The following is a 14468-nucleotide window of genomic DNA, read 5'->3' on the forward strand; positions in this document are numbered from 1 at the left end:
TATCCCTTCACAGTCTCAAATAAGTATGAGATTTTTAACCATTTTGCTACTATAGCTGCCAATACAAGTTTGCTAAAAAAAAAAAGATAATTATTAAAAAGTTATCTACAATAAGTAAATATAGATAAGATATTATACAAAAACATATAAGAATTTTTGGTAACATTTGATGATATACTTATTAAATTTTAATATGGACTCTAGTTTTGATAATATTTGTATTCTAGTCTTAATGGGCTTAATACTCCAAGTTTTAAATCCTTTCTCAGCTGACTCATAGCATCTTATAATGTCGTCGCTATAATAACAATACATTAATTGATTAAAAGTTCAATATGTTCAATTGTTCAATTTTTCAAATACAACACAATTATTATTGCAGTTAATAAGATGAAGAAAACGTGTGTTTACTTTGTTGCATTTGCCCACAGGTTGTCATTATGCTTCCAATACATGCCTTTTACCGGTTTTTGCCACGTACCGTCGTAAAACAGATTAAAAATTGAAGTAAAGTTCATTTCAGCAGTATGTGAGAAATGTACTACATTCACACTTTGTTCTGTATCACTTGAATCCGATTTCAGTTCGCGAATCTTATTCAAGGTTTGTTGACTTACTTTTTGCTCAATTATTTCCTTATGAGGAAAAGTTATAAGGCCACCAGAGAATTCCATATGTGTATTTATGAATATTACGTGACACTGAATGATTAAGAAACAGATAAATCATTTTAATAAGGCTTAAGATAATTCTTCCCGATATATTATGTTATATAATTTAAATAATGTACATTTAAAGACAATGCTAAATTCTTCGCAGCTACAATATCTTCGGACCATATAGATACTATATTTATGTCAGTCGCACATTCATGGAGTTGAATATCTTTGAATGATTGAAATGTATCAATAATGAGTAACATCTCTTCATAAGCCGTAATGTCTGAATAATGTCTCTTCATAAGCCATTCAAACTTTCCTTTCACTTGTTTTTGCACCCATATTTTATGTAAAGGGAATTTGTCTGTTATTATTAAATAACTAATAACTGCGTACAAATCTGAATCCTCTAGAATTATCATTTGTGTCACTGTATATAAAATATGTTCTGCATGAGTACTTGTACGAAAGTTCTTAATTGTAAAGTAAAAACTCATTTTTGTGAACAGCACAGCACAGATTACAATATGAACAAATATTTTTGTTACCTGTACAATCTGAAATTTGCCAATATGATATTTGTTTATAACTGTCTTTGTGAGGTAAGACATCATTGCTAGAATACAGAAATAATATATGTCTAATATTAGAAGTTTATAAAACATTATTTTTTAATAATGAACGTTTTCCGAATTAGTAAGTATGACAGTAAATATATTAATAATCAAACGTTCTTTTTTATATATATGCATGTATAGTTACAGGAGAGTACGTATGAAAAATAATCGTATTGCAGATAGGCCACATATATTGAGAACCGTATATAACATTCTGTTAAAGATCATTATACTATCAGTTTCGGACACTTCTAGAAAACAAAATAAAAGTATATAAGAATATATAAGACTTCCATATAAGTAACAATTTAATACGTTCATTAGCATTTGTTATTATTACTTATAACAAAACAAAGACGCAAATAACATAATATTTGTATAACTACAATTGCAAGAATAGTACCGTACCTTGATGAGACATCGAGTCTCCAGCATTAGTTAAATGCTCTAAAATGGTATCAATTGTATCTACGTGTCTACAAACAGATTTAAAAAACGATATATTATCTTGTATTATATTCGTCAGTGCCTCCAGTCTGTAGATGCAAAAGAAAGAATATTAAAAATAACAAAGATAAAAAGGGACTTCTATGTCTTTTATTATTCCATCTTAAAATTATATCATTATTTTTACCTCTCTACAACAAAAACGCTTTCATCAAACCTTATTGTCTTAGATAAATTACGTATTTTTTCCAGTGCTTTCTAAAAATACACGCAAGAAACAGCGTTATATATATATAAAAAAAACAGACTCAGTAGTAGGCTCTTTCTAATATTCGTATTAAATTTCATAACTTATCCACAACACTCTCTCTCTCTCTCTCTCTCTCTGACGTAATGTTATTATAATCTGTGCATATCAAATATACTCACTTCTTTGTCGATATCGTAATCTAGATTAGTATAATATCCATTTAAAACTTCTAGTTGCTTCATGATTGCTAATTCGTCTCAATAATATTTGTATAACAAGAAATGAAAGTTGCAATCAGTCGTTATCGTTGCGGAAAATTCACGAGACAGGAAAGGACAAAAAGGACCGGTACTTGGCTGGCAAATATTATATTAAGACCTAAAGAGGTGGGGATACTGTGAACAGATCGCACATTGTTTACATCCACATATGTATGTTCGTAGCAATGACGACAAAATGGCACGATCCTCCAGACGAAGTTCCTCTGGTACACGGATAATTCTGGTACACGGTCCTCTCACCGCTGCGTCTCGTTCCTCAGATCTTCGTCACTCGCGAAATAAGACATTTATTAAGAAATAAACATTTATTTCTATCGTCAGATTTGAAAATTATCTCCGAGAGCTACGTGCCCGTATATATGACGGATTCGAAATACGAAAGTGAGGCATCGACTGCGCGCGTGTGCGCGGTGCAGGCCGGCGAGTTATTGGTCGAGCAAACGTGAAAGACAAATCGAATTATCTACACCATCTTGATACTATCTCTTTAAACGGTGCAGATACAAATTAATTGTTGCGAACAAAGGGATCGAAGCTAGAGTCCATTTGGCGCTATAAATGTTTCAAAGCATAAATTTCTTTGTTTTAATTGATTAATCGTACGCTTCAAAGCATTTGTAGCGTTAACAAGTGTATCGACTTGAGTGTCGAACTAATTATAGACGAGATCTATTCGAGAAATTGGGGCAACGATATATGGCGCAAATATTTCAATGGATAAAGAATATAACAGACAACTTTCCTCGTAATCGTTGAAATTACGGAGAAATTCTTCGATGAAATAGGAACGTAACTTTGGCCAATGACTTGGCGCGCACGGCGCACATGATGGTCATCTACACTTCTGCAGTGCGGGACACGTTCCTCGTGGCTGCGCTTAAACTGAGATAGATGTATGACAATATCGGGTAGACAGAAAGAGAAGATGTTTAACAGGTGCTCAGTTACAAGGAACAAACCTAAGGCTGTAGCTATACATAGATTTCTCGAGTATGTTCTTCACAACTGTCCTAATTTGCATTTAACACAATTAATTGCTAATTTGCATTAAAAATATGGAATAGGCGTATAATTAAACGAAAAAAAGGAGGAAAGACGAAAAGAAGTTCAATTACGAACAATAGGCTATAGTTCAATTGTTTCTTAATTTTCTCCGTAATTAGTTAATTATTGTAGTCTGCAACATATGCAATTCTAAAATAATGTCGTAAATACTGTCGAACAAAATAAAAAAAAAAAAGAATTCCATTGATGATCTATTTTACATTGCATTTGTTTTCTCGCGCTTTCTTTTGATATCGATCGTAATTGTATGTATGTATATGTATGTCATTTTGGGATATTTGGACGGATTTTTTGCGAGCGAAAAACTGATGAAAGTGTCATTTTGCCACGTTGCAATTCTGACGGGTCACTTTTGTGAGATAATTAGAATTAACGAAAATAATTTTTCAACGGAAGAAAGTGTGTGCATTGGATTTGTTTGTCCAATACTGTCCAATACACATACAGTACATGTGCACACGCACTAGATCCATGTGCATCATGCGAATGTTTTTACACGTCGTTTCATATAGTTAATAAATCTTTTCTGTGAGAACAATATGCTGAATGCTGTATTTCTAACACGTGTAACAAAAATACACCTGTTCTTATACGAGACATTCAAGAGAAGTGATAAGTCACGCGAGATAACCTTTTCGTGCGGTGTGCATCACGTTCGAAAGAGACAATCGCACTCATTTAAAGCCGGTAGTCCCTGGAGTGTGTTGTTTTTCGGCCAGGATGAATGTTCCATGGAAAGCTTACGAGGCTTGTACAACGAGTAGTTAGTATTACTTTTAACGATAAATCATTTGTAAATTTTGTTTGATATAGATAATTAAATATACCACAAAAGTGAAGAAATGTGTAAATGTAAAATGTGCTTATGCAATTTTTGTCTACAGCAAAGCTGAGAGACTTTGTCGATTAGAAGTCGCAACGGTACCTACAAGAAAAAGGAATTTTGTCCGACAATTTGCGGAGGAGAAGGGACTCGTTATTAACGAATGGCCTCTTGCAACCAACCCGCAGGGTTTTCATATCGGGATAGTTGTTTGCTTCGGCCATCTGATACCATTAAGTATCATAAATTCCTTCCCATTGTAGGTCACTTTATTTATCTTTAACATATCCAGCCTGTAAATATGGGATACGCAATTAATATATCAATCTTTTTGTCACAGCGGTATTTTAAATATTCATTTTAGTCTATTGCCGCGATGGAGAGGAGCATCTCCAGATATTTATGCTTTAATGAACGGAGACACTCAGACGGGAATTACAATTATGAAAGTGGCAGAGAAGTAAAGCCTCCTTTTTAAAATTGGTTTTCTAAAATATGTCTAAGAAATCAAGTATCAGAGAATATATGAGTTTACATAAAATTTCTTCCTAAGAGAAAAGATTTTCTAAATATACATATATTTTGTATATTTTTTTTCAATTCTTACATTGATAAAGAGAAATGTCAGTTATTTACATCCAAGTTTTATTGGAAGAAAGATGAATATTATAATCTTAATATTATCTGGTCGACAGTTCTTCATTATCTCTATGTTACTTGCAGGTTTGATACTGGAGATATAGTAGCACAGGAAAAAATAGATATTCATGCAGATGAAACTCGACCAGAATTGAACATGAAGTTAGCAAAGCTGGGTGCAAATGTTTTGATCGACGTGATTAGAAAATTGCCGCAAGTACTATCTTCCTCGAGACCTCAGGGAAAAGTAGGCATAACGTATGGTAATTTGTTTTTGCTGCTAAGTAACAAGATACATTGGTATTTAAATTATTTCACTAATATTTCTCGATGGTTACACTTTGTAGCACCTAAAATTACATCAAAGATCGCTGTAGTGAAATGGGACGAGATGACGGCGAAGAATGTTTATGATCTGCATCGTGCTCTTCTAGGATCGTATTCGTTAAAAACCAAGTTTGATGGCACGGGTATAAAATTGTTGGATGTCCGGCAGACGTCGATATCGTCGACAGGTGTAAAAAATGCGGATGTACCAGGTAATTAATCATTATTCCTGCATGATTCGCTGTGATACTAAGTTTAGTATCAAGGATTGAAAACAGTTTATTCCTAGGAAGAAAATTAATTATCTGAAAATGTAATTATTGCATATTTGAAGATAAAATGTGCGTGATTAATGTGAAGCCTCTTCCAGGTTTTGCGAAATTTGATTGGAAAAGCAAACAGTTAATTGTGACATGTAAAGGACCAAGTTGGATCTCAGTAACGAAAGTAATTGTGGAAAAATGTTCAGTTATGAGTGCACAGGCCTTTGCAAATGGATTTATATTAGGCAGAAAGAAAGATGGCATATTATTTCAGAGTAATATTACATAATCTACAGCGCTGCTTCTGACTCCAACGCTGTTCTTTTGTAAACCTATGACAATTTCTTTCAGAAGTAGATAATGAACATTAAATTTTTATTTACTACAATAGTAAGTTTAACTTAGAATGTACAAAATGTAATATTGACGCAGTGACTGTTGGAAGAATAAAAAATTACTAATTATATTTAAATGCTTTTTTAAATAATTGATACGATGAATTTTTCATTTCTGATTTTTTAATTTCGCATTTAAAATAGTATCATTCTTGTCTCATGCGAAAATATTCTTTTGTATATTCCTTTTATTTCTTCTAGCTATATAATTTCAATATCTCTTTTTCGTAGAATTGTTATATAAAACTACAAAGCATTACGAAAAAATCAGTAAAAGAAATAATGAGAAATAAGTAGCGCGAACTATGCTAAGATTCAAATAAACCAGTTTTAAGTGGAACTTGTAGATTTTCATAGAATTCGTTTTTCTTTAAATTACAGAAAAGTATGTCTGTTCTATGTTTTCGTGTCTTACAAAAAAACAGAATAACATTGAATGTCTTATTTATATAAACGTAGAATTGGAGCTGCAGATAGAAAATTGTTGATATTAAGTCTCAGTTTCAGAGGCCTGAAATAAAAGAAATATTTTTACTATAAAAATTTCTTTCTTTTATTACATTTAATGTGCCAATGATATATATCCACATTGACGATATTACGCGGAAGACACAAAGGAGTTCAGAATGCTTCAAGACATTATTCTAGTTTGCTGTACATACATCACAAAATAAAAATAAATATAATAATTTAATATGCATTAGGCAAAAAAATTTTCTGTTCCTATTCCCCTGTAATATTAATTTTTGCATTCTTATAAGACGATGTATCTATCCTTTCAGTTTGATTCACCTTATGAAATCAGCTCAATCAATTTACTCATGTACATTTCAGATTGAAGTACTTTATATTTTGTCAGATTTTATTGTCTTTATTAATTCGATATCGATGTATGTGCAATTATCCCGATTTATGTTCGTTCTCTTATATGCTGCATAGAAAAAGATAAAGAAATTACTATCTAAAAAAATAGTTTCTTTTACATTGTATCGCTATTTATTAAAAATTGTTATTTATGTATACTTAGACAAAATAGAAAGTACATCAATCTAATATTAAAAAATATTGTTGTCTATGAACAGTAAAAATTTATGAACTTACACTAGGGTCGCAGTCGGCACAGTGCCACGAATAGCCTCTCCTTTTCGGAGACTTTTTCACAGGAGGATCTAAGCATGTAAAGTGATAGCATTTCTTACATTCGTCACACCTGAAACAGATATTAAATGCGTAACATAAAAGATTCATTATAACATTTCTCAATTACAGTTTTGGAGTGTCTATAATTTTAAGATTTCAGTTATCATTTGTTGTAATTGGTAATACTAACATAACGAGATTTTGGTTGGTGCCGGAAGTATCACAGACGTTACACTGTGTAATAAGATCCGTATCTTTTCCTCTCTTCGTTCCCGTCGACAGTCGACCACTACTATTCACGGATACATTTACTGGGGGCACGTTTGCAGCCGGAGGTGGCACAGGTGGCGGTGGCAATGTAATTTCAGTGCTCGAAGTGGCCACAAACATTTGCGGACTCGATTCCGAATCTGTATGTCCCTCCGGTCGACGAATTGGTTTTATCTGTATTAGATTAATTGACGTTATTAACATTCAAATCAATGTAGCGATAAAATAAAATAGAAAAATAATAGGTACTTTTATTGTAATCCTTCTATGAATCTCTGGTTGGCTTTGAACCTCTGGATTTTCTATATCTAAACTTTTTCTTTTATGCTTTCTTTTTCTCTGTTTGATTCCAGTTATCGGATCCGGAGAATATCTCTTATGCTTTTCTCTAAAAAATATTAAATTATTTACTACTGACTTTTACAAATATAATAAACATATCTAAATTATTTCTTCAGACTATTTCGTACATACCTTCTTCTTTTTTTCCCACTTCTTTGTGAGACCACTTCCGTTCCATCTGCTGAAGCTACCATATATTCTGGTGAACCTTCTCTTATGGTGATATTATTAATAGATTGTTGATTGTACACCGACTCAGATACTTGCGTCGGTTCTACAATTAACGGTTGTGGTCCCATTGGTTTAATAGTTAGCTGTAAAAATATATTCGCTTGTACATACATGCATATTAACGCTGTCAAGTTAAATCTTCGTTTATTTGTAAAACAAGTACCTTTGGTGTCGTATGTATATCGGGAGTAGTAACGTTTGTTACATTACTGGTGGAATTTTTTGATGTAGTAGGCGTACTTGGTGTCATAGCTACTTGCACTTCCTGTGGCGGTGTAGGTGTTGAGTTAGCCTCATCTTTACAATGTCTTAATTTACGTGGTGCCGATGTGTCCACACGTTCCACTTCTGATCCCGAGGATTCCTTGTCGCATTCGGAACATTGCCTGCAAAATTACATCCGAAAATTTAACAAAATAATTGAAATGTCAAGTATTCATATGTGTTCATACATACCATCCCATTTGTCTTGTTTTCTTCGGCATTCGCGCCAAAGGCGGACTCAAACAAGATAGATGATAGTGCAAATGGCATGTGTCGCATTTAGCGAGAAGATGTTGATTAGTCGAGCGTCTGCAGATGCCGCATTGATGCCGTAAGGTCGTCAGCTCGCTTTTGTGATTTTGTTCTTGCGCCTGGCTACTTAACACTCTACCCTCGCGTATACCTTCGGCGCCTTTGCCCACGGGGAGTGGAAATCCGACACCCATTTTCAATGCGGCTGCGGTAGGCACGCCTAATCCTGTACCTGTAGAAAAGGCTTCATGTATTCATTGTATTAAAAAAATCTAGGTATCACAACTTACCAAGTGTGGGTGCTATTCTTGGCTTCACTAGATCACCAATCGACGGCAAAGGCTTCACGAAACCAGCGCTTTTAAGTACTTGATGATACAACTCGATCTTTTCTTTCAACGTCACGTTTACTCTAATCTGCTCTTCATTATCCTTCATCACTTCGTCGTACTTTCTATCCAATCTCTGTTGTTCGTTCAATAACTGCGAGTTGATATCGAGAAGTTCTTGCAACCGCCTCTTCATTGACGTCACGCGTAAATTGCGATCCAAGTAATAGCCGATAAATTCTACACTAAAAGCGGGAGCGATATGCCATTTTTTTCTAACATCGACTAATGCCACCAGCTGAGATTCTTGTGCTTCTAGTGCAGCTGTATCTACGCCCATTAATTCAGCCTTTCTTGCCAATTGACGGCAGGCGGAAGCAGATGTAGTTAATAAACGTGGCATTTTTTGTGTCGGTACTACAATTAATATATACTTAGAAAGATATTAAATGCCTAAGAATATATATTCGAATGAAAACATCAATTCACCCCATGGTGGCGGACGCGATGCCTTGTGAGCTAAATATTTGTGTCTGTGCTTGGCCAATTTCCTTTGAATCCTACGTTGCTCGTCTGTATCTAAGTGATTAGGTTGCTTCAACATCTGTTGCCGGTACTGCGCACGCATTTGTAAAGCTAGCCAATTACGTCTACGTCTACGAACGAGAGATTTATCGGAGTGCAATTTGCAATGTGCATAGAATGGATCAGCTTGATCGACTTCCTCACTGTGTGCTTCAGACAGTAAACCCTCTCTTTGCGCACTGTAAAAATCATGTCTCGTATTTCATACCTGTAGCACAAACTCTGATAGATAATAATATCGATATATTCTCAACAAAAGTATTACCAGGTTACGTGAAAATACGTATGGCACATCCCGGCATCACATTCAATACATACGCCTGTGCGCGCGTAACACGAATCCTCACATAAAGAACATGTTTTCGCGCCCCACTTACTATACGCCATTTCGAACAGTGTTACGCTCGATAAACGATCTACCTAAAATACATACATATTTAAATTAATAAGTATTTATAAATTACAAATGTATAAAATTATATGCAATTACACACAGTATGAGATTTACTTACTTCACCGAAAGCAACACCGGGTACATAAAGAGCACATACTAGATGAACCCATTTTCCGACGTCTGTCTCTTTGAAAATTCCACCCTTGTTAGGACAGAGCTCGCACGATGGATCTTCAATTCCCGCGCTGCAAGCTTCGCAGAACCATGGTGCCGATTGGCACAAGGAGTCAGTGCTGGAGAAACTTTCTACGTCAGATACACCGTAACAACCTAAAATTTGATTTTTACTCGTAAACGTGTGTAGAAACTCTTGAAAAACAAGTGCACTAATATTTTAAATTAATATACACCTTCGTGAACACTGACTCCACATCCATCGCATTCGACAATCTCGTTTATATCGTCACTCCTGTCTCCTAAGCAACCACAGCAAATTAATACTTTACTTAGTTTATCATCAAGAGGAGCACCCTTTAGAGCTTGCTGGCGAGCTTGTTCGATCACATCTCCTACTGTTAAGCCAGTGCCGTCTTTTCCTCTCAATAATGGATCTCCCAACGAATCATCAGATTCTTCAGATACTTCTTCAATAAAAAAATATATCTTAACTTACATATCACTCTATATTGCAAAAAAAATTTCTTTCTTTCCTTATGTATTTTCTTTATCTTTTTATAACAAAATTTACTTCCACAATAATGTCATTATTCGATAAAAAATTATTTATTTTCGAGCACAAGAATGAGAAAAATTCATCATTTTTTATAGCTTTTTCGACTCTGGATACGATGCCGTTTGCCAAATTGCTCTGTCACAACTTGGAGAAATTTAGTCATCAACAGTTAAAATAGCAAAAAGAGCTGTTTTAATGTATTTTAGCATATTATAACGATATGTGACGTGTTGAAAATTTTTATTGTGATAAAAATTAAATATATTATTAGGACTTTTTTTTAGAGTTTATTGCATCAAAGTTGCGACCATTAAGAATCTATGAAATATTCTTCGCTATTCAAACTGAGTTTTTCAGGTCACTGAATATTAATTTGATTAATATTAATTTGATTAATATTAATATTAATATTAATTTGATTTTAGAATCGAGAAATTCAAAATGACGGAGCAATATGGCGAATATATCAAAATTAAAAATGGTCGAAGTTTTACTTTTATATTATTCGCCATATTGGCTCTGTCATTATGAATTTATCAACTTTGACATCAGATCAATATCCAGCGACCTGAAAAACCTTTAAGAGTTTGGATAACATAATTAAAAAATATTTCATAGATCTTTAATGGTCCATGTAAGTCGCAACTTCAACGCAATAAGTAGACACTTTTTTACATTACTTCTAATACTTCTATGCCGCATAAAAATAGACTTCATAATCGTAGCATCAATGCCATCAATAGCACTAGCTTACCTTTCGCATCGTTAGAATCTACAGAATCGTCGTCCGACTCTTCACAATGGTCTTCAATCCTAAAATCACTATCATCCGAGCTCTCACCAAGATCAAAGTCGAGCAGGGACTGGTGCGCTGATTCCACCGGCTTCACCCTTCTCTTTTTGGGATCTCTTTCAACTGAAAAGAGCAATTTGATTGATTTTCCCCAAGTATAACATTTAAATATATTTTATCACAATCCGATACGTAGAAATGTTTTATAACTAGTATTACACTGAAAGCTACATTGATTTGATATATTTCTATGAAAAAATAAATATAATACGAGCAAGTTTTAGGTTATGTTTCCCTAATATTCCCGTACGTACATGTGCTGGTCATAGTGGCTTAAAATGTGGGGGGAAACTTTTATCAAAATCGGAGTAGTTCTTCGCGCAACCTATCAGCACGTTTTTCGTACAGTTCTCGTCGAATATTCCACCGTATTAACGTCCACTACATTTTTTGAAAGCTCTCCCGAGTCTCCCGTCAAGCACGCCACTTACAAAGGACACATACGCGTACGCGCGCGCGCGTATCACCGATAACGCGCTAGGTTAATTTTATACGTGTCAGCAAATGAGATTGCCATAATAATAAAGTAGTTGATTATGGTCATTATCATGCATTCACAAAGGACAAACCGGGTTGTTTATTATCATAATGCTGAAATAGAATTAATAATGTATCAATTGCGATAATAACGGTAATGATAGAAACTAACATACACGCGCGCGCACATGTATTACACACATGTACACATATCACATATGTATACACACATCACAGAAATAATGGACATTAATATACTTGTAGAACATGTAATTTGCTGCAGTGCATTTAGCATTAATCAAATAATACAACTAATATTGTTTATGTTTGCTTAATAACTTGAGCATAATTTCACGTATACAGTAGTTGTAACATCCATTGAATGACATGGGAAAAAATATAGAAGAAAGAAGAAATAGATATACAACTTTTAAATATGGCAAAAATATGAAATTGCTTAATATAACAAATAAAGAGATGCTCGGTTAATTCACATTATTCGCAAATAATTGAATTTCACTTATATTAGCTCATAAGAAAAATTGTTCGAGCACCTTTACTCATCCCAGATAACACGCATGTCCCAAATCTGGACATGATGTCTCAAAGACGTCATTAAGACGTCTTTAAAAGTCTTATAATACGACGTCTTCGAGATATCTTCATGACGTTCTTAAGACGTCATAATGTCATGATTTATTGGGACATTACGTACACTGAGATGGTTCAATCACTGCAATTTATGTATTTACTTGACGCAAACGTGCAAATTTTCTGCAAGTTACTTTCTAAATTTATCCCAGATTATGTCGCTTTCTACTTGGCAGATCGACCGTTCAAAAAAACAAAGCAATTTTTGCTTCCTCCGGTTTCTTCGGAACCGAGAATGGGAAGAACACGCAGGAAGTTATTTTGCGCTCCATCGACTCCGATGTGTGTCTCGCGGTCTCGACACTGTCCTCTGCGAACCAGCGTACGACATATATTTTATACCGCATCTACGGGACACAAGCGCGGGAATTACTCGCGTACGGATATCAGAGCACAACTTACGCATCGTTTTGTACAGGAATCCAACGTCGTCGTCCTGCGACATTTCCTCGTTGCAGAGAATTTCGTACGCCGACGTGGAACGTAACGGCGGCTTCCTCGGCTACTCCTCGGACGAGTACATCTATCGGGGTGTCCCGTCCGGCCAATTCTCCCCCGGAGATTTACCGCCTCAGGAAAACAGGTCGAAGTTCGCAGGGATATCAAGCGGGGAGAAGAATTATTTTCGCCCGGCGTTAATCCTGTCCGCAACGGTGTCCATGGCATCGGACGACGCGGCGCCGACGCGCCATGATGCATTTCGCGCGAGTCCTTCAGCGGGAAGTTCAATCGTAACACCTGCCGACGAGCGGCAGGGGAACTCGTGCCAATAAAGTCCACGTACGACTTTAAACTTTCATATAACGTTCGTCTGTGTATAACGTACGTGATCGATATTTGTAGAAACAGAGAACTTGCAAGTTCAGCCGTACCATGTATATTAACTCTACACATTACTCGTGTGAATTTTTTTTAATGTAATTACTCGCGTGGGATGTATTTTACACTCCAATGTTACATTTCAGTTTTCATTAATTAATTCTCTTTTATGAGCTATAATTAAACAAAGGTTGATAATATTTTGTACGGCTTGTATAAAAATGTAAGCGCAATTGACTTGAGCCCATTTTGGATTTTATTCCGTAAAAATTTTCTATTAATTTACTATTGTTTATTCAACAAAACCTTCCGGTAAACATAATGCCTCAAATCGGGAGAAATCTTAAAGACGTCATTAAGACATATCTCCTGATTTGAGACATGCGTGCTCGCTCTTTACATAATCTGCGGACTAGAATAATTAATATAATTTTGCGTATACTGCTAAATGCTAAATTCGTAGCGTCAAATTATTATACTCAATTTGAGTCATTTTTAACCATTTTTATAGGTCAATGCTTCTATACTTAATATGCCGTTAATTTAACAATGTTAATTCAACTAAAACAATGTTAATTTAACTAAACCAATGGATTTAAAATAATACTGTTAAAATAATAAATTTCAACACATATGGTAGTTAAAGATAACAAAATGGACAAGGTAATAGTTTAAATCTCATTCTTTAATATATTTAACAGTATTATCATAAAACATACCTACTTGTAAGATTTTAAAATCGTATCTCATATATCTTACATGTGTAACGGTGTGTGGATGTGTATGTGTATGTGTGTGTTGATACGTTGCGAAATAACAATTCCAAGAATAAATGTACATAAAATTGAAATAAATCCTTTCACTTATCTTCTTACAGATTAATTTTATCATTCGTAGAATAAAAGGTATAAAATTTAAAGATGCAATTGAGACTAATCAAAAGATGCGCGTGCTTCTCGCTCAAATCCTGCAATAACGAAATGCTAATTAAGCATAGACGATTTTTAGCTGTCTTCTTCACAGCTACTTGAAAGGACGACTTGCGAATTGTCGACGAGATACAGTGCAGGCTAACGTGTTTGAATCGCGCGGGCGAGGTGTTCCTCTCATTCGCCGAAGGACACCGAAGGCAACCGAGCGACGCGGTTGCCCGCGAAGAGTGCGAAGCGCGAAATTTTTCGGTCGCGTATTCGGCAAAATCGTCGAAAATGCATTAACTTCGTCTTCCTCGCTATAATTAATAAAAAAGAAAAGAAAATCGGGGACTGTAAGATTACAATCTGTGACTCCAGATTATTGATTTATACGCCTTACGCGGAAGATTATAAGTTCCTCGCGAGTAAATAAAAGTTGCATATACTT

General features: G+C 34.8%; 3 protein-coding genes across 8 annotated transcripts; 1 reads left to right on the plus strand and 2 right to left on the minus strand.

Annotated features, from left to right (window-relative positions):
* Positions 1 to 15: 15 nt before the first annotated feature.
* Positions 16 to 3436, minus strand: LOC139820901 (uncharacterized). The gene is made up of 8 exons (XM_071791485.1): positions 2153 to 3436; positions 1911 to 1981; positions 1685 to 1812; positions 1422 to 1527; positions 1208 to 1275; positions 791 to 1089; positions 618 to 701; positions 16 to 72 (listed from the first exon to the last, which is right to left on the minus strand). Exons 1-8 carry the CDS (start codon positions 2213 to 2215, stop codon positions 16 to 18), a joined length of 876 nt encoding a protein of 291 aa, XP_071647586.1. The 5' UTR covers positions 2216 to 3436.
* Positions 3437 to 3718: 282 nt separating this feature from the next.
* Positions 3719 to 6460, plus strand: LOC139820184 (methionyl-tRNA formyltransferase, mitochondrial). Of its 3 annotated transcripts, XM_071790264.1 has the most exons (6): positions 3719 to 4082; positions 4204 to 4401; positions 4483 to 4602; positions 4866 to 5044; positions 5129 to 5320; positions 5479 to 6460. In XM_071790264.1, exons 1-6 carry the CDS (start codon positions 3859 to 3861, stop codon positions 5658 to 5660), a joined length of 1095 nt encoding a protein of 364 aa, XP_071646365.1. In that variant the 5' UTR covers positions 3719 to 3858; the 3' UTR covers positions 5661 to 6460. The 3 variants fall into 3 exon arrangements, with proteins under 3 accessions (XP_071646365.1, XP_071646363.1, XP_071646364.1); XM_071790262.1 differs by having other exon boundaries at positions 4866 to 5320; XM_071790263.1 differs by having other exon boundaries at positions 4507 to 4602; positions 4866 to 5320.
* Positions 5079 to 12979, minus strand: LOC139820173 (PHD finger protein 14). Of its 4 annotated transcripts, none has more exons than XM_071790222.1 (14): positions 12690 to 12979; positions 11061 to 11222; positions 9984 to 10217; positions 9692 to 9903; positions 9445 to 9599; positions 9084 to 9358; positions 8556 to 9011; positions 8206 to 8497; positions 7913 to 8135; positions 7651 to 7832; positions 7426 to 7564; positions 7097 to 7350; positions 6868 to 6976; positions 5079 to 5393 (listed from the first exon to the last, which is right to left on the minus strand). In XM_071790222.1, exons 1-14 carry the CDS (start codon positions 12730 to 12732, stop codon positions 5388 to 5390), a joined length of 2742 nt encoding a protein of 913 aa, XP_071646323.1. In that variant the 5' UTR covers positions 12733 to 12979; the 3' UTR covers positions 5079 to 5387. The 4 variants fall into 4 exon arrangements, with proteins under 4 accessions (XP_071646323.1, XP_071646322.1, XP_071646321.1 ...); XM_071790221.1 differs by having other exon boundaries at positions 5079 to 6277; positions 9984 to 10214; positions 12690 to 12978; XM_071790220.1 differs by having other exon boundaries at positions 5079 to 6277; positions 12690 to 12978.
* Between the last annotated feature and the right edge of the window lie 1489 nt (positions 12980 to 14468).

The sequence above is a fragment of the Temnothorax longispinosus genome, chromosome 10 (assembly GCF_030848805.1).
Source record: "Temnothorax longispinosus isolate EJ_2023e chromosome 10, Tlon_JGU_v1, whole genome shotgun sequence".
Taxonomy (NCBI): Eukaryota; Metazoa; Arthropoda; class Insecta; order Hymenoptera; family Formicidae; genus Temnothorax; species Temnothorax longispinosus.

Coding starts and splice junctions, on each gene's coding strand:
- LOC139820173 (XM_071790220.1), bottom strand. CDS start 12,732: ATGTCGCAGGACGACGACGTTGGATTCCTGTACAAAACGATGC. Junction 9,359..9,444: donor ACGTATTTTCACGTAACCTG/GTAATACTTTTG, acceptor TGATTTTTACAG/TGCGCAAAGAGAGGGTTTAC. Junction 7,565..7,650: donor AGTGGGAAAAAAAGAAGAAG/GTATGTACGAAA, acceptor AATATTTTTTAG/AGAAAAGCATAAGAGATATT.
- LOC139820184 (XM_071790262.1), top strand. CDS start 3,859: ATGCTGAATGCTGTATTTCTAACACGTGTAACAAAAATACACCTGTTC. Junction 4,603..4,865: donor ATTATGAAAGTGGCAGAGAA/GTAAAGCCTCCT, acceptor TGTTACTTGCAG/GTTTGATACTGGAGATATAG. Junction 5,321..5,478: donor AAAAAATGCGGATGTACCAG/GTAATTAATCAT, acceptor AGCCTCTTCCAG/GTTTTGCGAAATTTGATTGG.
- LOC139820901 (XM_071791485.1), bottom strand. CDS start 2,215: ATGAAGCAACTAGAAGTTTTAAATGGATATTATACTAATCTAGATTAC. Junction 1,813..1,910: donor AGCGTTTTTGTTGTAGAGAG/GTAAAAATAATG, acceptor TTGCATCTACAG/ACTGGAGGCACTGACGAATA. Junction 1,276..1,421: donor TTTTTCATACGTACTCTCCT/GTAACTATACAT, acceptor TCTGTATTCTAG/CAATGATGTCTTACCTCACA.